This window comes from Egretta garzetta, unplaced genomic scaffold (assembly GCF_000687185.1).
Source record: "Egretta garzetta isolate BGI_Z169 unplaced genomic scaffold, ASM68718v1 scaffold140, whole genome shotgun sequence".
NCBI classification, from domain to species: Eukaryota; Metazoa; Chordata; class Aves; order Pelecaniformes; family Ardeidae; genus Egretta; species Egretta garzetta.
In genome coordinates, this window is record NW_009258376.1 from 417,315 (window position 1) to 442,508 (window position 25,194).

The 25,194-nt window shown below is 48.6% G+C and overlaps 1 protein-coding gene across 8 annotated transcripts; it reads left to right on the plus strand.

Annotated features, from left to right (window-relative positions):
* Positions 1 to 6: 6 nt before the first annotated feature.
* On the plus strand, positions 7 to 24,295 carry UBN1 (ubinuclein 1). Of its 8 annotated transcripts, none has more exons than XR_004842157.1 (19): positions 7 to 615; positions 2,200 to 2,286; positions 3,265 to 3,360; positions 3,680 to 3,814; positions 4,105 to 4,208; positions 4,939 to 5,377; positions 8,096 to 8,166; positions 9,485 to 9,614; positions 9,840 to 9,958; positions 10,446 to 10,574; positions 11,491 to 11,634; positions 14,680 to 14,730; positions 15,910 to 15,952; positions 16,282 to 17,508; positions 18,462 to 18,714; positions 19,049 to 19,138; positions 21,725 to 23,648; positions 23,833 to 24,007; positions 24,214 to 24,295. XR_004842157.1 is itself a non-coding variant. In XM_009639853.2 (17 exons), the coding sequence occupies exons 1-17, from the start codon at positions 376 to 378 to the stop codon at positions 21,775 to 21,777; spliced, it is 3,411 nt and encodes a 1,136-aa protein (XP_009638148.1). In that variant the 5' UTR covers positions 7 to 375; the 3' UTR covers positions 21,778 to 24,103. The 8 variants fall into 8 exon arrangements, 1 of the variants encoding a protein (XP_009638148.1); XR_004842159.1 differs by having other exon boundaries at positions 21,725 to 23,021; positions 23,436 to 24,007; XR_004842156.1 differs by having other exon boundaries at positions 21,725 to 24,007.
* Positions 24,296 to 25,194: the final 899 nt, after the last annotated feature.

A 25,194-nucleotide genomic window follows, 5' to 3' on the forward strand; every position in this document is an offset into this window, starting at 1 on the left:
AGCCTGGCGGGGTCGTTTGGTTTCCTGGGCAGCTGGATTTCCTTCAGGCTTCGGAAGCGGAGCGGAGCGGTGCGAAGATCGAGATCGGGGGCGGGCAGAAGCGACAGCGTGGTGGCTGCCAGCGCTGGAGGGAATTCTGGTTCGAGGACAGACCGACTGACTGCTTTCTTTCTCTTTAACGATTGCAGCAAGCGCTAGCAGCGCGGGCATTTGTCACTTCCCAACAAAACTTCAAAACCCAACGACTTGTTCCGCTTCCAGCATCCTCCGTTATCCTTAACCAGCCGGTGAAACCCAGACCTGTGCAGCTGGGGCAGACCTTTTCTGATGCCATGGGAACTATGCCATGAGGACTGGTAAGACTTGGCCGTAGCCATGACGGAGCCCCACAGGGTTTCGTTCACCACTCTCCACGGTCCTCTGAGCAGCAGCTTCTTGAAGAGGTCTCGGAAAGACGATGGAGAGCAGCCCCAGGACTCTGAACCGGCTGCAACAGCCGTTCGAATCACACTCACTCTCTTTGAGCCAGACCATAAACGTTGTCCGGAATTTTTCTACCCAGATCTTCTGAAGAGTTGTCGAGGGAAAGTAAAAGGTGGTTCTTCAGGTGACAAGGTAAGTGTCCTCGTGGCTGGGGGGAAACGGTGCTTGTTTAGTTTGGAATTGCTTGATCCAAAGGGATTTTTGGTACCTGGCTCCCTAGCAGCTATGAGCGGCCTTTCTCCAAAGAGCATCAGGAGGAGAGATGCTCCTACGATAGGTGCCTGTATCTTTCTGGGGACCCTGCTCCACTGCACGTGAATGTTTCCACCTTAGTGCTTGGCATCTCGTCCTGTGTGGTGGACGTGGTGCTGCCAGGTGTTGTCTGGCAATTCTGTTTGCCTGTTGAAAGTAATTTCTCAGGGCGTGATGGCACGCACACTTCTGTAGCATCTGAACTTTGTCTTATGGGTGCTTTTCTGTGAAAAGGAAGTTGATTGGGTTCCTCTCGCTTTTACTGTTGCTCTTCAGAACTGTTTAGCAGTCTGTTGTCAGTTCGTGCTGCTTTGTTTTGAGAGTGAGGAGAAGCAGAGAGACTTACAGAAGTAGCTGAGGGAGCACCCAAAATCTAGAGATGCTCTCAGAGTCATGGAACGGTTTGGGCTGTCAGGGACCTTTAGAGGCCACCCAGTCCAACCCCTTGCAGACCCTTCACCCCCTTCACCCAGGCCAGGTTGCTCAGAGCCCCGTCCAACCTGGCCTTGGATGTTCCCAGGGATGGGGCATCTCCCACCTCTCTGGGCAACCCGTGCCAGTGCCTTACCACCCTTGACGTAAAAAAAATCTCTTCCTTATATCCAGCCTGAATCTCCCCTCTTTTAGTTTAAAACCATCACCCCTTGTCCTGTCGCTACAGGCCCTGCTAAAAAGTCTGTCCCCCCCTTTCTCCCCAGCCCCTTTAAGCCCTGCAAGGCCGCAGTCAGGTCTCCCCGGAGCCTTCTCTTCTCCAGACTGAACCACCCCAATTCTCCCAGCCCGTCCCCATAGCAGAGGGGTTCCACCCTTGGATCATTTTTGGGGCCTCCCCTGGCCCCGCTCCAGCAGGTCCCTGTCTGTCCTGTGCTGGGGACCCCCGGCGCTGGACGCAGGGCTCCAGGGGGGTCTCAGCAGAGCAGAGGGGCAGAATCCCCTTCCTCGCCCCACTGGCCACACTGCTGGGGATGCAGCCCAGGACACGGTTGGCCTTTTGGGCTGTGAGTGCACGCTGCTGGCTCGTGTCCATCTTTTTGTCCACCAGCACCCCCAAGTCCCTCTTGGCAGGGCTGCTCTCCATCCCTTCATAACCAGCCTGTATGGATACCGGGGGTTGCCCCCATCCGGGTGCAGGACCCTGCCCTTGGCCATGTTGAACCTCATGAGGTTCACATGGGCCAACCTCTCCAGCTTGTCCAGGTCCCTCTGGGTGGCACTGCGTCCCTCAGGTGCATCAACTGCACCGCTCAGCCTGGTGTCGCCTGCAAACTCACTGAGGGTGCACTGGATCCCACTGCTGATGTCATTGATGAAGACATTGAACAGTACTGTACTAAATGCTGTACTACCCGTTGATTTGTCCGAGCTTCTGCCTGGATGTGCTGGTTGCGATGGTTTAATGCATGGGGTTTTGGTGGCAGTGTGACAGGATTGATTCTGATGGTTTTGTCTCTTTTATTTCTACAGAAGAAGGACCCTGCTGATCCCTTTAATGATGACGAAAAGGAAAGGCATAAAGTGGAGGCTCTTGCTAGGAAATTTGAAGAAAAATACGTATGTTTTTCTTCTTTCTATTACGTTATCCCATAGAATGGGCAATGCTGTCTGGCTCTCAACCAGTATTATTTTAGTAATGGTCATTGGCTGTTATGTTCCTGTTCTCCTGCAGTCCTCCGTCTTGACTGGAAGGTTCTGTTTTCTCTGTTCCTTTTCTGTCTCAGGGCTGTGGTCCACAAAAATAGTTCAGATGCGTTCTGAAATCAGATGACAGTCTGATTAAAATGAATGATGCTCTCACTTGTAGTGGCAAATGTCATTATCTTAATGTAACTTAGGAAATTTAATTTTCCGAAGCAAAAATTAATTTCTAGGCCTTGCAGCTGTGGCACGATGTAATCTGTTAAGTCTGTAAGTACAGTGCTCTGGTGAGGCTGCTGCCCTTCGGAAAGTGCTGTGCTGGGCAGCGTGAGGGGCGCTGACCTGCCTGGCCCTTTTCCTTTCTGTTCTTCTCGCTTTACTTCAGTAGACAGCAATAAAACTACTCTATGTTTTACAACTGGCGCTTTTGGAGAGCGAGTTGCTGTGTTGTCGTGTGATATGAATTTGACCTATGGGTCACCCTAACGCACTGCATGTATGTTTGATGCATGTAGTACCGAGTTGGTACCGACTCTATAGCAGTTAGGGAAGAACCATCTGTCTCTGCGCTGGCAGAAATGTTGAAAGGGGTGCAGACCCAATCCAACGTAAAGCCTGCTGGCACACAGTCAGCCTGTCTGGCAGGCCAGCGTCCTGTTTCATCTGGCAGCACCGCTTTTGATTCTGCATGACAAGGCCTAAAACTGGATTTAGCCTATCCCGAGATTCCAGTGTGATGGGAGTTAACGCTGCTTTGGTTCTGCTGCTGCTAGGAGCAAAAAAGATCTCATTTGCTCTTCTGTACTGGAGACGATGTCAGTGTCCTGTACTGGGGCCATCCCCGTGGTAATTGGAAAAGAAAAGTGAACGCACCGTCAATCTTTTGTTGTTTAGGGTGGCAAGAGACGCAGAAAGGACCGTATTCAGGACTTGATTGATATGGGGTATGGATATGACGAATCGGACTCCTTTATCGATAATTCTGAAGCGGTGAGTACTGGGGCAGGAGTGGGAGCGGTTAAAAGCAGCCTCTGGGGGTGGCTGAGCTGGCACCTGGGGAGAACCTGAACTGGGTGCGAGGCAGGAGTGTGCTGGGGCAGGGGAAGGAGAGCTCCTGGGGCAAGCGCAGGGGAAGGAGAGCTCCTGGGGCAAGCGCAGGGGAAGGAGCATGCTGGTCAGCAGGTTTTTGTGTCCACAGCCCCGTCTCTTCTTGGGGAGCGCAGATCCTGCTCCGTTCTCCAAGCCGCTCAGCCACAGAATAAAGTAACAAAGCTTACAGTGCCAAGAGATTGTTCTCTGTTATTTCCAGTACGATGAGCTCGTTCCGGCTTCTCTTACTACGAAGTATGGAGGGTTTTACATCAACTCAGGAACACTGCAGTTTCGGCAGGCATCTGAATCTGAAGATGACTATGTTAAAGAGAAGAAGAAGAAGTGTCCCAAGGTCAGCAAGGCAGCTTTCTCAATTATTTCCTCTGTAGAGTTGTGCTCCTCTTCAGGGCAATGTCTGTTGGAGACAGCCCTATTTTCATAATGCTGAAGCGTAAAAGGGGCTAGCGTAAAAGCTAGCTGTGCTGTGAAATGTTGAAGAGCGCCTGTGCCAGAATGGTGGCGATGGATGTATGGGGGTTGGGTTAATGTGCCCAGTGGGGCAGGAGCTGTTCTCAGATTCTTGGGGTGCGGGTAGCACTGTAGGAGATGCTTTGATTGTGACTTGGTTTTGATCCTGTCCAGAAGCGGAAGTTGAAAGATGGAGGTGAAAAAATGAAGAAGAAGAAGAAAGATGATTCTTATGATAAGGAAAAGAAATCCAAAAAGTCCAAGTTTCCAAAAGCTGGGTAAGGAGCAGGAGGGAGCGCTTGCTGCTCGACACCTTGCTTCGGGGTGCCCAGTGGCGTTCGTTGCGTTGCAGCAGTACCTGCTGCAGTGGGGGGTGGCTTGAGTAGTGTGTGCTGCATAAACACTGGCCGGTAACCACTGCTGCTTCCAAAGTGGGAGAAAAAAGGCAGTTGATGATTAGGGCAGGAGCACAGCTCCACAGCAAGAGTGGCTGAGCAAAGAGGGGCACAGCTAGCTGCAACGTTGGTGTTTCTTGGAGCTCTGTTTAGGCACTACCTGTGGGAACATCTTGATATTGGAGAGCCTGAAGAGAAGGAAAAGGAATTTGCTCTCCTGATTTTAATAGGCCAAAAGCATCAAGGTGCTGTCAGGCTAACGCTCTTTTGCTTCCGTTCCTCTGCGCTAGTTGTTTGTGCGTTTCCAAATCTTCCTTGCTGGAATAATGCACATAGCTAAATAAGAGCATAACTCGGTGGAGATGTGTTAAACTCCATCACCTCTCTGCCGTGAAGAAGGACAGCCTTCTCTTCTCCAAGCCGAACAAGCAGCAGGACTGTAAGACCTTAAGAGACAAAGCATATTTTTCCTGGTGTAATTGATTAAGGGGCTGAGACTTCCCAGGGGATTGGTGCGTATGGCTGAAGTGAACGGGGATGAGGTATCTTTGTCTCTTCCCCTTAATCTTGTATTCACTTCAGTTCTGTTTTCTTCTCTGTACTTTGTTTACAGCTTTACAGCATTAAATGCAAGTAAGGAGAAGAAGAAGAAGAAATACTCTGGTGCTCTTAGTGTCAAGGAGATGCTGAAGAAGTTCCAGAAGGAGAAGGATGCTCAGAAGAGAAAAGATGAAGAGCAGAAAGCAGCGACTCCTTCACCGGCAGAAGCTCCAGCCCCAAGGGAGGCAGAGGCGATGCCTGACCCTTTGCTCTCGCTCTTTGGCCATGCCAGTGATAACGACTTGCTTCAGGCCGCAACAGCTATGGACTCGTTAACTGACTTGGACCTGGAGCGGCTCCTCAGCGAATCCCCAGAAGGGAGTCCCTTTCCTGATGTGGAGGATGGGAGTGATCCTATTGGGATGGGCTTGGAACAGGATTTCAAGCAACCGCCATCCCTCCCAGAAGGCCTGCCAGCCCCCTTGGAGAAACGCATCAAAGAACTGGCTCAGGTATGGCAGTTCGTTGCGGGGGCAGTAGGACTGTGTGGTTACTGGAGAGGGGACAGCTCTGCTGGGTTTGTGTAGCTTCGCCCAGAGACCACGCACACTCCAATGGGGAGTTTCACAGTGCCATGTCGGATCATGCTTTTGTGTCATCCAGTTTTCTCTCATGGCCAAGTCACTTTCTTGGACGCCTGGATGTCAGGTAATGTCAGAGTCCTCAGCCTTGTTATGTACTGGATGTAACACTCAGTATCCCGCCTGTCAGTATGGTTTCTTTAGCTCTCTTGGCGAAGTATCGACCTGATGCAAGAGGTAATTTCCAAAGTCAATTTAACGTGAATGAACTTAAAATGGGAACTAATGAGGCTGAAGGACAAATTCCACCATAATAGTTTTAAGGTGCTGTGATGGTCAGGATGAGGTCTGTGAAGTGGCGTGCAGTGTTCTGTGTGTAAAATAAGTGTGTGCAGCTGGAAAGCGTTACCTGCTCTACAGTGGCATGAAAAGCCCTGTGGATGGGGCTCGAGGATTTGTTAGAACCATTTGCTGTGCCGTATGCAGGCACACTGAAGCATGGGTGCAATTTGGCATCGCCTGCGTTGGCGCTGCGTCGCTGGCAATTTGGGTTCTTTCTCCATCTTTAACATCTCAGTGTTGGGGTACTGTTTAGGGAGTGGGATATATCAAAAGGGTGATCCCACGTCTTTTCACCGATAGCTCCTCCCGCAGCCGGACTCCTGTGGGACTCGCCCATCTTCTCCAACATGTTGGGACCTGCTTTGGGAACCTCTGTTCTGGAGAAGAGGGAAGGGCACTGGGCGCTGGCCAGGGATCCCTCTCCTGGCGTGTTGAAGAAGTGCGCTTTCAGGCTTGCTGTGCGCCTTCTCTGGTGCGAGGGCTGACACCATCAGCCTGTCAACAAACGCTGAGATGTCTTGTTCCTGCTACTAGTGTTGCTTTTAAACATTGATTTTAAGTCGTAAACAGTGCTCTTGGATGTCTGTGGTGGTGTATGTGCTGCATTCTGGGGCACATCAATTTAGAGCACCTGTTACTTAAGCATCTCTTAAGAACTCCTGTTACTAAAGATAAGCTTTTGTTAAAGATATGTGTGTTCTGCTGAGAAATTTTAAGTTGTGTATAATGGTGGTGAGCAGATGGATGAGAAGGAGGAATTGCAGAAAGTCTTGCCACAGCCAATAAAAAGAATGGGCTCTTCGTGGATGTTTCTATTTGCTATTCAGGCTGTTAAGAGAAAACACCGAAACATCTGTTTCTGAACTATATCTGAGTTAAAGGAGAATATTAAAGAGGCTCCCGTGATACCAAGTTAATCACTATGTTGCTGCAAGGTAGTGTAATAGCAGACTACCCACAGATTTTCCTGGTTAGATTTTCCTGCTTCTGTCTGTCCTGTTGCTGGACTGTGTATGTTAAGAAAAGAAACCAAGAAGGAGAAATACAAGATTTAACAAATTGAAGCCTCTGGGTGAGTTAGGATTTTGGGACACGTACTCTGGTGCAGGTGGGAATGAAGAGGTGCCATACCTCTGTCTGAGAGCCAGGTCTTTTCCATCCCAGCAGATGGGAGCATCTCCTGGGTTAAATGGAGCCTCCAGGCATCTCCTCTTCTACTTGAACTGATTTGACTTTAACTCTGCTTCCTAAAAGTATTTTCCTGTTGAGGATTCTCTTTAGCATTGAGCCTTCTCCTTTGATACCACCAGCTGCCTATGACCTGCTGCTGACAGAGAGGAATGTACTCCTTCTGGGCATAAACTAATCACTTACCAGCCTCAGCCCTGAAGTATTAAACTGGGGGATTTCAAAATCATGCCCTTTTCTCCTGGTCTCCTTTCCCGTGCTGGGAATCACTAACTTGACGTGGTGCCTTGTGGTGAATTCCAGCTTTGTTTTCAGTCTCTTCTGAGCGGGGATGTAAGCTCTTGGCAATTTTCTACTATCTCATTCATCTCTTGGAATTATTTTCCTGCTGGACATTTTTTTCATGGGTGTGATTTTTGGACAGAGCTCTCTGTATTGCAGTCATAGCTCAGGAAGCTTCCTGAACAGGACGTTTTTTTTCTTTTTAGCTTCCATGGTATTGACTGGGAACAACATATCCCCCGTGGCTGCTGCTCTTTCTGTTGGTTTCTTGGCTTAGTGTCCAGACTGGTCTAGAAACCCTGATGATAAATATCCCTGACCCTCATTAAATGTGATGGGGATGCCCTTCCCTGTTCCAGGGACAAGCTCTATGCTCATATTACTCAGCCTAATGGCTCTAGTGTGAAGTTAAAACCATGCCCTAGAACTGTCCCAGCTGTCCACTGTCCCTTCTCCCCCTGGGAAGTGGAAGCCAGTGGCCACCAAGCCATCTCCTTTGCCCCATTAAATGCAGGACTCTTCACTCCAGTGCACTCCACCCCAGTGTATCTGCACAGGAGAATCCAGAATGGGAAGGTCTGTAGGCAGGATATGCTCTTACCAGTTCAGATGGCAGGGTCGGACTGTGAAGAGGTGTAAGAGGAGAGGACACACTCTCCTGTCTCTTGATTGTCACAGTTTTTAGCCCATCTACAGTGGGTAGCTGGTGCAGAGTTTGGTGGAATAAATCTGCCTTCTTTTACAGTACTTCTGAGGTGGTTTAAAAAAACACTTGGTTGCTTGTGCCTGCCTCTATCTGTGAACGGATGACGACTTGTGTTATTTCCTAATTTCCAGGCTGCCAGAGCTGCAGAGGGAGAAGGCAAACAGCGATTCTTCACTCAGGATATCAACAACATCATACTGGAGTAAGTGCTGCCAGGCAAGAAGAGTGGGAAAGGAGAATATTAGGCAGAGCATTTTTGGTAAATTCAGGAGCAGGTTTAGCAGGAGTTGTGGGGGTGTCCTTATACAGGCACTCCATGCAGAACGTGCCTAGGATAACATGAAAGTCTCCTGGAAATGGCTTTCAGTTGAGATATGATGTATAACTGAGGTAGGAGAAGGTTGGAAGGGATGTACCCAGGCCTCTTGTTATCAAGATGATGCTTGATACCTGCTTGATACTTAAATTCGGTCACCTGACCTGTGATTGTAGCTAGATACAAGAACAGTAAATCTCTCCCTGTTGGAGAGGTCAGGCGTGTTCTTTGCGATTTAATTTATATGCTATATGGAATATTTTATGACTGAGATAGGGCTGCTGTGTTCAGCTGGTTTTCTTTGCAAACTGGAGGAACTCCGTTACTGCTCTGTATTTTTGAGTCCCTCAGTTCCAGAACGCCAGTGTTGCTTCACGCAGCTGTCGATAATGGTTTCATTCTTCTTCAAGTGCCTGGAGAAGGCTGATGAATGCACACAGCTTTGTGATCAACAGCAGCGTAATACTTACACAGAGGCTTTAATTTCATTAAGGTTTATCAAAGCACTTGAAGGGAATTGCCAAAGGGAAGTTTGGGAGTCTGTTGCCCTCTCATTTCAAGTGGTGATTACCACCTTTTAGCATTCCAGCGCTGACTGCACAAACAATCCTAATCTGTTTTCCCACTGATAACTTTAACCACATTCAGAAGTGATTTAAATAGATTTGTATGACTGTGCCGTAGAATCAGTTAGTGTCAATCACTTACTGACACTGAGAGGTGGCTTAAAAAGCTGGTCTCTTAGGTTATACCTAACTGTGTAGATGGCTTTGGCACATGCTGACCTCTTGAATCTACTCACTGGCAAGTCAGTTTGAGCCTGAGGGATAAAGTTTGATTCTATATTATCCTGCATCAAACCGCTGTGGTATCTGACATAAGCAGCGTATACGTCTCATTTCATTGCCTGACACTCAACACTCCTGCACTTCAGCTGCCAGGAAGAAATGCAGAATAAATGGGACTGCTGACATCCTTTTGTTCCTTTTCCAGATACTCTGAAACTAGAAAGAAAGGCCTAGCTTGGGATAAAAGGCTTGAGTCTGTTGATTCTAAAATCTAAAGAACTGTCATGTAGTTTGGCTTATGCTTTGTCCCTCTCTGCCTGCCTCCAGCTTCTCAGGTTGCATCAGAGTTGCATTTATGCTGCTTAGAGAACCCCTGCCAGATGCCTGGTCAATGCTGTGTTTGTCTTGTTCTCCAGCATAGAGCTGCAGACCCGGGAGCTGAACAGCCAAATCCGCTCAGGGGTGTATGCCCACCTGGCTGCTTTCTTCCCATGCAGTAAGGACACTCTGGTCAAGCGTGCCCGTAAGCTTTATCTCTACGAGCAGGTGAGTAGATTTGGCAGCACAGCCCTGTCTCGTGTGCATGTTACCCCTGATCTCCAGAGCACAGTTGTTGTCTACCTAATGTGGCGGTGTCCTCCACTGAGCATGATTTGGGCACTGCATCTGGTGGTGTGGATTCAGAACTGGCAAGGTCTCAACCTGCCAGATTTGGGTGTCTCGCTGGAACACGCCACGCAGAGCTTCAGTCTGTTCTGTGCTGTGCTCTAGGGTGGCCGATTGAAGGAACCCCTGCAGAAGCTAAAGGAAGCCATTGGAAGGGCCATGCCAGAGCAGATGGCCAAGTACCAGGAGGAATGCCAAGCCCACACTCAGGCCAAGTTTGCCAAGTAAGCTCCCCATTTGCTTGTTATGCATCTGTAGCCCTTCTCAGCAGGCTCCCTGTGACCTGGAGGCTGCTCTCATGAAGTTTACCACCTACTTTTGTTCTGTAGTCAGAAACCGCTGATGGGCATTAATTGGCCTAATGAAGCTGTGTGTGTTCTGTGTGCTGTCTATGGCGATGCCAACTACAGCAGCACTGATGGGACCAGAACTTGGCTGAAGTCTTTCAATTCTGTGTGGGCATGTCTTTAGGAACACAGCAGTCTGAGAACAGTCAGGCTGGATCGGTCCTGTGATCTCTATTACACAATATTGGGAGGTTTCTTAACCTTTAGCACTTAGCTCAGCTTGCACCCAAAGCAAGAGATTTAGGCCCTCTTTCCATGCCTGTGTTACCATTGACTACTGGGACCTCTGAACAGTGTTGTTCAGGGATACTTAATCCTTGAATCTCCAGGACAATGACTTCCACTTTATCTGTCTCCGTTTTAGGATGCTGGAAGAGGAAAAAGACAAAGACCAACGAGATCGAGTTTGTTCTGATGATGAGGAGGACGAAGAAAAGGGAGGGAAGCGCGTCATGGGACCACGAAAAAAATTTCAATGGAATGATGAAATCAGGTTTGCATAACTTAGACGTTAAGTGAACTTATGACTCGTCTTACTCTATGCAGCTGGAAGTGAAGCATTTCAGTGTTCGTATCTTGTTTTCAGAGCAGTGCTGCTCATCTGTAGTAACAGTCAGCTGGGAGGTTTGCGACAGACTGTGCTGTTCATGGAAGCCACTATTGCATTTATTAAATCTCACCCGTACATACATTGCAAAACTAAGCTGACTTCAGGCACAGGCCAACTCTGAGAGAAGTGCTAAGAAGCCTCTATGCAGAGGCCAAAAGAGAGGGACAGATCTTTGGGAAAAGAAGGAACTTGGCTGAATTGCTGAAATTCTACTGGCTGGACTCTTAACGAGACCAGATTTGTGGTTGTGAAAGCAGTTAAAGCTCATGGGGGTTGCTGCCCCTGGCACCCAGGGGTCTGGCAAAGAACAGAGTGCTGGGTGAAGGAGAGAGTGGCAAAGGATAAAATGAGAATCAATCCAGCTGTCTTCTTCATCTTATTCTGGAACAAATTGGGGTGCTGCTCCATAGATGGCCAATTCATTTAGAGCAAAGCAAGCTTCACTGCCTGCCTTCTCATTGCCTCTCAGCCCGAAGGTCTGCAGAGAGGTTCAGCGGGGCAGTTGTTAATGACGCCTGTAATTCTGGCACTGGTTTACTACCTCTGCTGTTTCAGGATGGGAAGGGGTGACAAGGCTTTTCTCCCCTGGCGCATCGAGGTGTGTGCACGCATGGAGCGAGGAACGTGCCTTTCCCTTCCTCTTTCTTGCGGAGGCAGTGCAGGGTCGGTTTTGTTAGCCAGGCGTTAGGCAGAGCCAGGCATGTCTTGGCGTATTTACCCGGCCCCGGATGAACAGCATGACCTCCCGCTGGGGAAAGTTAATCCGCATAACTGTATTTGAAATCTTCCTGTTCTTCAGGGAGCTGCTTTGCCACTTGGTGAAGATTAAGTTGGATGGTTATGACCTTGACAAGAATAAGGCTCAGTCTCTAGAGGATTATGTGAAGACCTTCCTAGATGGAGAGGTGAAGCCCCTTTGGCCAAAAGGCTGGATGCAGGCCAGGTGAGCAAGAATCAAGTTGTACTCCAGGGATTCCTTGTCATAAGGGACCTCAGAAGGTCATTAGTCCTACCCCTGCTCAAAGAAAGGCTAGCTTCAAAGTTAGACCAGAGTGCTCAGGGCCTTGTCCTGTGGAGCTTTGGAAAAGGATGGAGATTACCACAGCATCTCTGTGGCCCCTGTTCTGGTACTTAATCACTTTTCGTGAAATCTTTTCTCCTTATTTCCAGTCAAAATTCCCGTTGCTGCACTGAACTGAATATTCACTCTTTTTGCTTTTTACTGTGCACCTTTGAGAAAGGTCTGGCTCCATCTTCTTTGTGGCTCCCTGCCCCCACCCCCACTCTTTAGATAGTGGAAGACTGCTATTAGGTGCCTCCTTGGTCTTCTCATTTTCCAGGCTAAGCCAACCCAGTTCCCTCCACCTCTCCTTGTATGTCACATGTCCCTGTTCCTCAGCCACCTTAGTGGCTCTGGACTCTCTCCAGTTTGTTGACATCTCTCTTGTATTGTGGGGCCCCTGAAGCTGGATGCTGTATCCAGATGTGACCTCGCAAGTGCTAAACAGGGGGTGCAAGCACTTGAATTGCTGACTGTGCTCTTGCTGATACTTGCGAGTATGTAGTTAGCTCTCAGCAGTACACCCTTGCAGCAGTGGCTCATGTTCAACTTGTCCACCAGGACCCCTGGGTCCTTTTCTGCAAGGCTCCTACGTAGCCAGTTGGCCCCCAGCCTGTGTTGCTGTGTAAGGCTGTTCCATCTCAGCTGCAGGACTTTGCGTTTGTCTTTGTTGAACTTCACAAGGTTTGTGTTGGCTCCTTTTTCCAGCCTGTCCAGGTCCCTGTGAATGGCAGCCCTGCCCTCCAATGTATTCTCCCCACTCCCTCCCTTTTTGTGTCACGCTCAGACTTACTGAGAGTGCAGTCTGTGCTGTCATCCAGGTTGTAAAGTACAGTGTTGAGTAGCCTTGGCCCCCGTATTGACCTCTGGATGCCACTGGCAGCGACAATTACAAGGTAGAACCAGGACTGAGGTGAGGCTGACTGGCCTGTGGTTTCTTGAATCTGTATTACAAAGGATTGCTTTGTAATCTGTCTCATGAAGGATGCATTTTTCAGACACTTTGGGAAGTCTTCCCTAGAATATTCCCAAAAGAAAGCAAAACAGAAAGTTTTAGGGCCTTTGGACGTGCACTGGGCGCATCAGAGAGCAGAGTAGGTAGGAATTTGGTGTGGTTTTCTTTACCCTATCTGCTGTCTTCACTGCTGTTTCCTGCTCTTTCATGCCCTCCATCATCCATGCCATTGAGCTGGCAATTGCAGGGAGCCATGCAAACTGCAGAGAGGCATTCTGCTGGGACGGTCATCAGCTTCTGACCTGCTTTGTTTTGCTCAATAATTTTAAAGAAAGGACAACAGTAGAGTCTTACTGCTGGAATCTTTATATCGCTTTGCATTGAAAGAGCTGGGCAGCGCTGTCGTCTTCTCTCTGCTGATTTGCTTTTTGGATTTCATGGGGGATAAAGCAAGAAGTAGGTACCAGTTCGTAAGAGCAGTAAGTACAAGTAGCACATTACAGATCCGTTTGGAAAAGTCCATGGCCATTTAGTGCAGTTGCATGTGCACATGAAGTACAGTAATGTGCATGGTTGTAGCGTGTTGGTTTAGTGTACGGGAGCTGAATGATGGCATTAAGAGGTGGGTGCAGATTCCTACTTAGTTAATGAAGATGTTACCAGCTTGAGGGTCTTAGCTTGCCAAGTTTTAAAAGCTCTTTTCTTTGAATGAAAGGAAATTAAAATCTTTTCCCCCTAGTTTGTAGGTGAAACTGTTCTTAGGCGTACAGATTTCCCCCTAAAACTCAGCGTAGGAGGGCCTTCCATTGAAGTTAACTACAGAATGACTGAATCAAAGTGGTTTCCCTGGCTGCTTTCCAATGGCTCAAGGACAATGGCTTCTCCTGCTGGGACTTGATGGAGTTGGGCTTGATGATCCTTACGGGTCCCTTCCAGCTTGAGATATTCTGTGACTTTGTGGTTTAAAGACTGAGGGGAGACTGGCAGCCACACAGAAGGGGAGGGAAGGGATTGGCAACGCTAGGAGAACTGTAAACAACTTTATGGTCAAGTTAGCCTGATTCACTGTCATCGTGATCACAGAAGCTCATCTTTAAGAGCAATTTGAAGAGGGACAGAGTAGCGCCTTTGTGTATGAGTTCAGAGAGGCCCTGCCATGATTCTGTTTTTTCAGGTAGCGCCAAAAGGCGATTAACGGAATATAAGGTTAAAATAAGCTTCCTTTTTAAAATAAAAAGGATGACAGAAGTCTTTGCCAGACTGTTACTAGCAGTCGGGAAGTATATTCCGTATACCAGTATCGAAGCAGCATTTATAAGCTTCTCACCCTGACAGCTAAGAGAGCAGCTGGGTGGCAGCTGGTTTAGGTGAAATTGTGTTTGTGTGAGATTCTGCTTTGAGTTTGCCTCAGTAGTAAAGGGTTTTGGATGAAGCTCTATAGGTTGTGGTTGGTCAATTGTTACAGGACTGGTTGTGTTGATTTAAGAAGTCACCTCAGCCGTTTGCTGGGGACGGAAAGGCAAGAGACACGCAGTGTGCGAAGGCTTCTCATCCGTATCGCCGTACTGAGGCAGGGGAAGGTAACCTTTCTCCCTTGAAGTTGGTGAAGAGCTCTTGGATGATCTGCCCATTGTTGGGCGATCTGTGGCAGCAGTAATGCCCAGCTTGAACGGTGGTACTGCCTCTCCAGTTGGCTGTCAGCTTTTTAAGCTGGCAGAACTTTTTCCTTAGTTATTGTCCAACAACCGCCTTAATGGCCTTTCCAGCGCCTACAAGTATAGCTCCCCAGAGAGGGAACTGCGTGGGGGAGTTCAGGAGGATTTTCCTGGAAAAGGGATGATTATTTGTTTGCTCTCTGTGGTTTTAACTTCACCAAGTCCCCTGCTGTACTGTGCAGCTCTATCTCCAGTGATCCCAGCTGCTCTACTGGGTCTTGCTGGATATCACTTCTCATTGCTCTCTTCCCTTCTTAGGACACTGTTTAAGGAGAGCAGGCGTGTACACGGACACCTCACATCAGTCCTGTGAGTATCGCGCAGCATTCCTTTGGAGTGATAACTGGTGAACTCCGTTCCCTGGGGCCTGGGTGGATCACGCAGGAGTACCTGAGCTTGCTTGGCTCCCATCAGATAGTTTGGCGCTGCTTCATTTGAGGAGGTCTAGGGAGAGTAGTTGTTTGTGTGTGACATCTCCCAGCAACAGCCTTCCTGAGGGGCTATAGCCTTACAATAAGCTCCAAGATAAGAACTTTGAAGCCAGGTTGCCTCCTGCCCTTGTTCAACAGACTGGAGTCAGGCCTCTGTGCTAGTCCCTGGGAGGCAGATCAATGTAAAATGGAGTGTGATGCCAGCACTGTGACTATTGCTACCTGTTCAGTTGGTCCTTACTGGATTCTGGATTCCCTCTTTCTTGTTGCCTGGTTAAAGGAGGGGTACAATGAGCTCAGGCTAGTGAAGGTGGGTGCAACAGGCTTGTGGGTGGCAAACCAAGAGAGCCATCGGAATCCAGCTGGGCAGGTGCTTTAATGCCAAAGGGTCCCATGGATCTTGCTGGCAGTCTATAATAGATGACGATACGGACTTAGGCTGATGTCTGTTTGACAGACAGTCCTGTTCTTGGCACTGGATGAGTGAGGGGGACTGTGAGAAAGAGAGTATGAAATAGAGTGTAGAGTCATCCTTCCCTCAGCCATATCATTCCAGCAGTTCAGGGATGTCTTGTACCAGAGATTGCATCTGACCAGACCAAATGATCTATTTTCCGTGAATTTGGCAGATGCTTTTGCATCCTTGACTTCTTCTGGGAACCTAAAAGAAATGTGTAACTTTTCTCCAGAACAGTCTCTGTACCAGTTTCTCTCTGGGTGTTGCTCTAGTTAGGTCAGCAGTGGGTTCCTGTGGTAGCTCCTAGCCCTGCGGCCGGTGCAGGTTGTGTCTGTTGAGTGCTTTCGCTGCTCTGCTACCATTTCAAGACTGCTCCGCTCCCTAATTCATTCCCCTGTGTGGGAGTTGGGGCTTCCTAGAGCAGCAACTAAATGTCATACGGTTTTGAATCCTAGCAACCTGAGATGCTGCCTCTGTTCCCTCGGTTCTTTGCAAAAGACTCAGTGGATCATCATTAACAGGGCCCAAGTGTGCTCCCTAATTGGATGCTTCCCTGCGGGCATTCAGTGAGCCATGTTTCTTTTGTCTCTTTCAAAACAGGGCGAAGAAGAAAGTTATAGCTCCTACTAAGGTGAAAGTGAAGGTGAGTTCATTGTTTTCTGGTTCTCATGGTTGACATACACCAAGAGTCAAGCGTCTGCCATCTTAAATCCTGGATTTGAGCCTTGTGTCTATACATTAGGTACAAGGAAGTTGTACTGTGAAATAGCTCTCGTATTGGGCTTGAAAAAACCAACTAGAACAGCAGCTCAAGTTGATGGCAGCAGCAGTTGGGAGGGAGGCGGGGAGCCAATAGGCACAGGACATGCCTGTTCTGTCTTTTATCCCCAAATCTGGGAACCTTCCCTTCCCTTTTCAGCAGTAAACCCTGCTTCTGTTCTGACTCTGCCTTCTCTTGCAATTTTGTTCCAGGAATCTTCCTGCAAGCCAGATAAAAAGGTTTCAGTTTCTGTTCCTTCAGTGCACTCAAGCAGCACCTTAGCTCTGTCTTCAGAGCCCCAGGGAGGAGCTCTGGGCATCAGTGCCCAAACCAGAGAACTCTTGTCCCTTGGGACAGCCCAAGCAGCCAGCAGCACTGGCGCTCCTGCTACCTTCATGGATGACTCCTTGGATGAGGACTTAATTCATAATCCCACGTCCTCCCTCGAAGCAGTCTCTAAGGAACTGGCTGTGCTGAACAGCAGAGCGGGAGGGAGCCCTGACTTCACTCTTCCTGGAGCTTCAAAAGCTCCACCAGAGAAGATCCCAACTCTTGCATCCTCAGAGGAGAAGAGGACATTTCCAAAGTCCAACCCTTCCCCTACATCATCCTCTGGTTCCCTCCAGTCTCCTCTCAATTTCCTGGCTGAGCAGGCCCTGGCACTGGGCCAATCTTCTCAAGATAAAAAGGCAGAGAACTCTAATTACAAAGAGCTCTCCTGCCAAGCCTCCCCCAGCAAAATCCTTCCTGATGCACACCAGGCTAAACAGAAACACCACAGCCTGGTCCGGCCAAGCCACGGGCCTCAGACCTCCACCCCAGTGCCGGGGTCTCAGGTGAAGGTCTTTCACTCAGGCAGCCAGCTACAGAAAACTTTCACCTCCCCGGCTCCGTTTGTCAAACTCCAGAATCCCAAGTCCTCCTCCCCACTGCCCCAACGTTCCCTCCTCCAGCAGGTCAAGTCATCAACCAAAGCTCAGAGCTTCCATTCCTCTGCATCACCAGGCAGCACCCAAAACTCTGGCAGCTCCCACAAGAGCCCAGGCTCATCCTCATCATCCCTCAGCTACACAGGAAAGCACTCGAGTGGCTCCAGCTCTTCAGGACAATCTTACAAGTCGCCCTTCGTTTCTGGTTCCCTCTCCAAGCATGGGGCTTCTTCTAGCAGCTCTTCATCTGGAGCTTCTGCAAACCAGGGCTGCTCCTCTGGGAGCTTGCTGCCCGGTGTGCAGAACCCTTCCTTGGGCCAGGCATCCAGCCGCCCGTCCTCCAGCTCCTCGGTGAAGAAGACTCCTGTTTCGCAGAAGCTGACTCTGGTGGCACCTCCTGGAGGTTCAAACGGAGATTCTAGTGGGGGCACTCAAGGAGTGGCCAAATTGCTGACCTCCTCCCTAAAGCCAGCTGTTGTTAGCAGCACCGCATCTTCTACCTCTGTGCCGGTAAGCAGGGGTGTGCTGGCCTAGGAGAACGCGTGGCGCTGTGTCAGGCCGTCTCCTAACTTGATCAGACCTGCCGCGAAGCGATGACTTCAAAAGAATTTCCTGAAATTCTTGAATGACTGTCTGGATCTTGGCTGCTTAGGCTAGGAAGTCCTGGCCTTTGCCATGGGCTTGCGTTCCAGAATTCAAGCTTTCATTTTCAGCTTAAAGTAACAACTAAGCAAAATACTGTTCAGTAATGTCTCACGAAGGCCTCCTGGGTTACTTACTCAGACTCGTATTATTCAGCCATTGTGTTTAATGGTATCAGGAACTTAATTTTCACATATAGCAAAAAAGTAATCACTCCTAATGCCGTTGTATTAATTTGTTGTTGGCCGCTCATACCTGCCTTCTGTGGCACGTAGAAAGAGCTGGGCGACTAAATGAGTGTATTTAAATGGGCCTGAAAACCACGTACTGCTCAGCCTGTGTACCTCATCTGTTACTGAGGCAGAGAGCTGAAAAGCATTTCCCAGTGGTGTGTCTCTCTGTGGGAGACATCTCTGATAACATTCCTGGGGGCAGGGGTATGCCAAACCTTGGTGCCTTGAGTTGCCAGCAGTGACATGCTGCGAGAAGTGAGTAGGAAGCATCCTCCCTGGAACTCACAGGCAGTGTGTAAGCTTTTCCTCTGCCTAATGGAGGCACAGTTCCAGAGTAAAGGAACAACAGAGTGAAATCCAGTATGGTCACATGTAGAAGAGCATAGCAGCCACCAGCTGGATTGCCCATGTCCTGGGCACCTCCAGATGGCCTCAGGAGTTGGCAGCTTGTGGGCCCTGGCGGGGGGAGGGCACTTCTTGCAAGGAGGAATGCTCGAGCGCTCTGTGTTTTGCAGCTCTTCTTTAAGTATGGATGATGCTGTGCCTTGGTTTTCCTGCTCCTGATTGACCATTTCTGTTGCTTTTCAGAAAGGAACTAGTGGAGCTGTGCTGCTAACGAGTTCTTCCTCCTTAAGTGTACTGGCTCCATCCTACAAGTCCAGCAATCCAAAGCTGCCAGCTGCCCTGAGCTCCACCCCACTAGGTATTATCTCTCCTATTCATTCCTTCCCTCTTCATGTCATCTCCTTCAGTTCAGACTCCTCCCCAAAAGCAGGAGTATCAAAGGATGCAATAGTGACGGGACCTGCTCCAGGAACTTTCCACCATGGCCTTGGCCACAGTGAGTATCCTCACGCATGTGTGTGTTACTTGTGCTTGTGCCGTCCGGTAACGAGAATGCCAACGCTCTGCTGTGTTAACCCATTGCAGACCTACCCATCTCTCTGGCTGTTGCTTCATGCTGTAGTTCGTGCACTTATATCTCCAGCAGTTGCATTTGGAGAACCTTGGGCACATCCTTACAGCTAGCCCAGAAGTCCCAATGGCTGGAAGCTGAACTATAGGCTAACTGCTGCAGTTCTTCTGCTCATTTCTGTCTTCGATGTGTATTTGTTCTTTTTTTTCTTTTTTTTTTTTTCCCCCCCCCCCTCTCCTTTCTTTGTTTTTCTCTCTAGGTCTTCTAGCTGGCTTGCACTCCAGCCCCCACCACGCAGCGCCACTCCCACATTCTGCCCTGTCCACTCATTTACCGCAAAGTTTGCCAGGTAACTTGTCAGACCGTCGTGTTTGTCTTCTGCGTCGTGAGTCATCCTGTATCTCGGCAGATAATTCCTCTAGGGGTGAAAGCAAAGTCGTTGTCGACGTTGTCTGACCGGCACGGTTGTCGCTAAAACCTGCGGCCTCCCCGAGGTACAACACGAGGCGTAGCCCCCCCCCCGTGTCCTTTACTGTTTAGTGAGCCAGGGCAAACTTGTGCCTTTCTGGAACGATGAGCCCTCGGTGCTTGTAGCAAGCGTTGGTTCCTGGAGGTACTCAGCTTTGCTGCTTGCGTTGTGGTGAAGAATTATCCTGCCGGGATTAAAGCTGTACATGTTTATGCACAGTCTGCCAGGACGGCCCAGGAATGAATATTCTGGCTCGGTGGAGTTTTGTTTCTGGTGACCTACATAAAATGTGTCAGCCCAGAATGTCTTGTGTCTGTGCTCTGAGCTAATTGCCTGCATCTCCTTCGCGACAAGTTTGCAGTGTAAATGAAGACTGCTGTACTTGGTGTTGACAGCGCGGTGATTTTGCAGTGAAGCCTGATCCTGCCCCAGTTTGATGCCTGCAGAAGCAACGCATAAACCGAGAGATTTCTAACGAACGCCTTCTCTGCTTGCAAAGGGAGTCCTGCCTGGCGGGCTGTGAGGGTGTGTAAATGTGTAGCGCTGTGGAGGAAGGAGAGAAGTAAGGGGGATCCATGCAGCACTCAGAAAATTGAAATGCAGGGCCAGCAGGGCCTTATCTCCTTCAGGGAGTTGCTTATTCCATTGGTAATTGCTATTTCTGTTCTCTTGATCAGAGTCTTTACTTTGATCAAGTATCTTTAGGTCTTTGGTGCAGTTCAGTGCCCCTGTCGTAATAGCTTGTTGTGATTGTCGTCCTGGGCAATACGAGCCTGATTTAGGAGCGGATGCGCTAGCCCAATAGTGTGGCACCGAGGCCATTGGATGTGTGGATAACTGCTGGGGTTGATGTGGCCTCCCGTAGCACTCCTGGGGTAACATGCCCTCGCCCGCTGAGCACAGTGCTGGTGTGATGAACAGAGTGTTGTGCACCGGTGAAAATTCAAGGAATTTGTTGTCTTTGCTTCTTTTGCTGGAGCTTGTCCGAGGCAGGTTGTTCTGCTACTCGGATGTGGTGGAGCAGCAGAAGGTGCTAGCAGCAACCACCAGTGTGGCAGACCCTTCCTTCCTGCTTGTAAAGTCACAGTTACTGGAGAGCGAGGTGATTGATTTTGGTTTGAACGTGGGATGTGAGATGTATCTGTGTCGCTGAGGAGGAGTTCTCTGTCCCGTTATTTGAGGCAGTTTCGAGTGGTTACTCCACTGCTGATTATAGGGCTTATAACAAAAGAATTTTTTGATGGGCTGCTGCTCTTAAGCAGGACAGCGTGAGAAGCTGTGAGCAGACAAAAGGTGACTAGGAATAAATGAATTAAAACTGACCCTTGAGACAGCTTCAGCAGGGACCCGCTTTCTCACCTGGTGTTTGCACATAAAGATTGGGGCTTGTGCCTAGTGCCGTTGTCTCTGGCAATATTACCAGTTGTGGTGTTTTGTAGAAGACAGCAAATATTTAAGTGACCACCACAGTCTTAAAATGCATTCATTTGTTTTGTGGCATAAACTGTGGTTGGCTGTATAAGCCAATGGCTACAGCTGCTTGTCTGAAAATGGCGAGGACTCTGGTGCATTGGGAGGTTACTACAAATGCAAGGAAATGTCAGTGTCTTAAACAGAAGTGCTTATATACCAGCATTCATCAAAAAGCATTTGAGCAAGGAGCATCCAGTGCTTGCTTGTGTGTTTGTCACTGCTGCATTTGCTGGTGGAGGTGCCTGTGTGCTGGGGCTGTGGTGATGGTTCCGACTGCTCGCTTCCAAAATGCGACGTGCTGGGACTGAGCTCTTGCATGGAATGAACTTTCCTTGTCCTGGAGAAGAGGCTGTTGCTACGCTGCTCGGTGCTGCTGCTGCTTAACTGCACATCTCAGTACACTCATTTGTTCGTAATAGTCCGATGGTAGTTCTAATTGCTCCTGGAAAACTTCTGCTTCCTTAAACTTCCTTCCTTTTTCTCTCTTGGGTGCATTTTCTCTTCTCCCTCCATGTCTGTTCCTTTCTGTTACTTCACTGGTTAGATTCCTGTGATTCCTGTTGCTATCAGTGGGCACCTAAAGCCTTCATTACAACAGCAAAGGCATACCAACAGTGTTACCTGAACCACCTTTAGAAGCAAGGCAGCCAGTACCATGTATTTCTAGTTTCCTAGATGGGGAGACGTGGTAGGGTGGCTTTTAGGGAAGGGCACAGGCTAGCTGGTCAACCAGCAACCCGAATCTGTGCCAGTGCTTTTGCTGGGAGGCCACAGAGACCCTCCGTGCTTCCCCTGTCCCTGAGTCAGGGGCAGAGACAGAGCTGCTCCCTGTTGTGAGATGTCTCCAGGCACATCCTCTTACCCCCTCATTCCTTGGAGCTGGAAGGGAAAAAGTAGGCTTTCCTCTGTGGAGGGATCTGGCTGCCCCAGCTGCACGCAGCTCCAAGGAGCTGATGCCAAACCCCCTTCCCACTTGGTTTTATTTTCTTTCAGATGCTTCTCAGCTTCACGGCAAAGGGTCCAATGCACAGCAGCGCAAGTTGTGACGTCTGCAAGGAGGGGAGCTAGAGCACACATAGGATAAAACCAAGAGGAACAGGTCATGAACTTTTGGATACCGGCTGTGTCTTTTTTTTTTTTTTTTTTTTAAATTTTTCTTTTTTTTATATTTTTAATCTCATGACAACTGGAGAGACTGAACCGCAGTGAGGAGCTCATTGGTGCGTTTGCTCAGAGGCTTTCAGAGCGAAGCCCCACACAAAGGGCCACCTTGAGCCATGCCCTAATGAGCGAAGCATTTTGTAGCACTGTTTTATTGCTGCTGCCCTTCGCATTCCCGGGCACTGGCAGGAGCTAGAAGTTGCAGGGAGACTCGGGTGGCTTGGCTTTCTTGCAGGGGATCCCCACCCACCTGTGTCCGTGTCTGCCAAGTACCTCCAAGTCCAGTTGCCTCCTTGGTCTCCCAGTGGAGGGTAGGAAAGGTGCTTCTTTCTTCTGCTTTGGATTTACTTGGATAATTCTAGCACTGCCAGTGCTTTCTGAAGACATTTGACTAACTTTTCAATTGTACTATAAAACTGTGCTACAGTTAATCGGAGGACTTAACGTTTCCTGTGTGGTGAATCTAACGAACCACCTGATGTTCCCCTCTGGAGGAGAAGGAAGACTCTTTAGAGAGACATTTTTAGATGCAGTCATTGACTTTGAGAATTCGACTTCTTTCGGGTTTTGGATTATTTTTTTTCCTCCTGCTCAGTTTTATCCTCATTACCATTGAATGCATTGGATTGAATGGGACACCTCTCGGCATGTCACATGTATAGGAAGACATAATTCCAGTGCCTTTTATGGTGGAGCAAGAATGGACTAGTGACACACATTTCAGCCCTGTTTTGTGTGCTCCTCAACCCTTTTTTAATCATTCTGTATTTAAAATGTATTCTGTTTTATTTAATAGAGCTTTTTATGGTTGCACATCAAAAAAAAAAAAAAGCTGCACTGTCTGGACTTCAATGGTGTCTCGGTGACTGTGAACACAGTACCAAATCCAGCAAGAGCACCAGTTCTTATCCGAGTTTGTGCAGACGGGTTCCAGACCCTCCCCTAAAGCCATTCTTTCCTAGGGTCGTCAGTTATGATCTCTTCGGTGGGCAGAGGGAATGATCTAGATTAACCAAGGTCACTACTAGTCAAACAAATTCCAGAGAATAATGTTGCTCTCCTCGATGATTTCTGCACTAGGATCATGTGCTCGTCACAGCTGCAGGAATGGGGACCATCTAGAATTGGGGTGTGTCTTGTCTTTTTAATTTTTTTAACTCTTAGACCTAAATCCTTCTCTAAGCTAAGGGCAGGCTGTGGGTTCCAACTGAGCTTTATGGGCTTTGATTTTCTGCTCTTCCCCCAGCCTGCCTTTTCTCAGGCCCCCGCAGCCACATCTGGATCGTGCAGTGGAAGGGCTGATCCACATAGGCTTTACTGGTAGTTCAGGCAAAAGCCTGCAGCCTTCCTTCGCGAGCTTTGGGGAAGGATGCTGACACTGAGTGTACCAGCGAATATCTGCTTTAGTTTTTCCCCATTTTTGGTCAGATCCAAGATGGACTGTTTTCAATTTGAGCTGATGCGTAATTTCCCAAAATCAGTGCATTGTTTGTATTTAAAAAAAAAAAATGAAATGCAGCTCAGATTTAACATTTGTTTACAGAAAATACCTAGGTTGTAGCAAAAGAGCCAAAGACAGAACTTGTGTTATTAAAACTAAGCACAGCGGTTACGGATGGACTCTGAGCAGTGGATGTCGCATGGTTCCCGTTGAAGGCCTAATCCTGAGAGGTACTTTGCACCCTCAACTTCCCATGGTAGCTGAAAGAGGGGTCAAACGCCCGGCAGGCTCGGGATGCTCAGCGAGTGACTCGAGGTACTGGTTCTACTCCCTCTCTTTGCTTTCACTTGAATGCTTCTGCTGGGAAGCACCCGTGTGCGTGGCCAGAGCAGAATGCCCTCCTTCTAGGAATTTAGCGAAGCCTCTTGCCTCAGGGAAATGTTTATTTGGCGGAAATTCTGTGGGATATTTTTTTTCTTTACATGCTATAATGAATGAGTGAATGGTACGGAGCAGAGTCGCAGCAAGGCAGAACCACGCAGAGACCTGACAGCTGACGGGGAGCCAGGGGTCTGGCATCTCTGCCTTGACGGGGCAACTTGCAACGCTTTCGTGACGGTGTGGGGAGGCGAGGCTCCCATGGCACTTACGTAGTATGGCAGTTCCTTTCGGGTGTAAGAGCTGCGGTTTATTATTTTTTTTATTTTTTTTTTTTTGTGTGTGTTGGGACTGTCTTGCTGAAGATAGTGGGGGTGGTATAAAAACTGTTAATCTTGTACAGAACAACTGAATAAATTGTTTCAAAGTTTCCAAAATGCTTTTTTCCATCCTCTCCTTACCTCGAGTTTCATGACTTTGTTTCCAAAAACTTGTCTTTCAGCTTAGATGATCACCTCTTGATCATCTTGTTTCTTGAGCGAGGAATGAATTATTTACTGCTTTTAACTCAAGTCTCTTACGTGGTAAGTAACCGGCAGCTCTGTTTCTAACCACGGTGGTGGTGGAATTGCATATTCTCATTCAGCGTGCTCCTCCTGATGCTCAAGGTTGGCATCTGGGAAGAACCCATGGGGTTCAGACCCTGGAGCAACAGTGTGATCCTGCCTCTGATCCTTCCATTTGCAAACGTAAAATAATGGTGTTGACCCCCAAAGCCAGGAGGGATGTACAGCAAATGCTTATGGCTGCTTGTGTTGATGGCAGCATTTGCTAGCATCGGGCATTAGCCGAAATTTGGGAAGAAGGAAATGAACGTGCTTTCGATGTCAAAGCCCCTGGTACCACCCCAGTGCAATTCCCTGTTTTCCTGCAGCTGCAGACCCATTTGTTAGTGCGGTTCACTCCTGTCTCATGCTGCTAATTAGTCCCAGCTCTAATGCCGCTCCAGCAATTTCCCTCTTGGAAAAGAGTCAACAGCTAAAAACAAAGTCTGGGGTTTTTAACTTTGACTCTGAAACAGCACCTTTCGGTAAAGCTGAAGACAAAGAGGCTGCCATAATTAATAAAGAAAAACCAACTTCTGATTGGAACCACTGCCCTTTTATTTTGTACTATAAATAGAATTCCCCTCTATTTCCCATTCCCTTACACAAGTAAATGAAACGTGTAGCTGCATGTAACTCCATCCAGTAAAATACCAGCACAGATGGCTCTTAACCATGAGGTAAGCTAACTGTGTTTCGAAGGCACTCTGCGTTTGGGTACAGCTGCAGGCCTTACACTACCCTCTTGCCTTTGGCAGTACTGCCCTCTCTTCACGTACGTCTCGGTGATCTCTGTGCTGTGTGAATGCTCCTCCTGGATCTACGGCTGACGCCATCAAATTACATCTGCTTCCCTCTTCCCCAGCAGCCTAGGCACG

Coding starts and splice junctions, on each gene's coding strand:
- UBN1 (XM_009639853.2), top strand. CDS start 376: ATGACGGAGCCCCACAGGGTTTCGTTCACCACTCTCCACGGTCCTCTG. Junction 4,209..4,938: donor TCCAAGTTTCCAAAAGCTGG/GTAAGGAGCAGG, acceptor CTTTGTTTACAG/CTTTACAGCATTAAATGCAA. Junction 9,615..9,839: donor AGCTTTATCTCTACGAGCAG/GTGAGTAGATTT, acceptor GCTGTGCTCTAG/GGTGGCCGATTGAAGGAACC.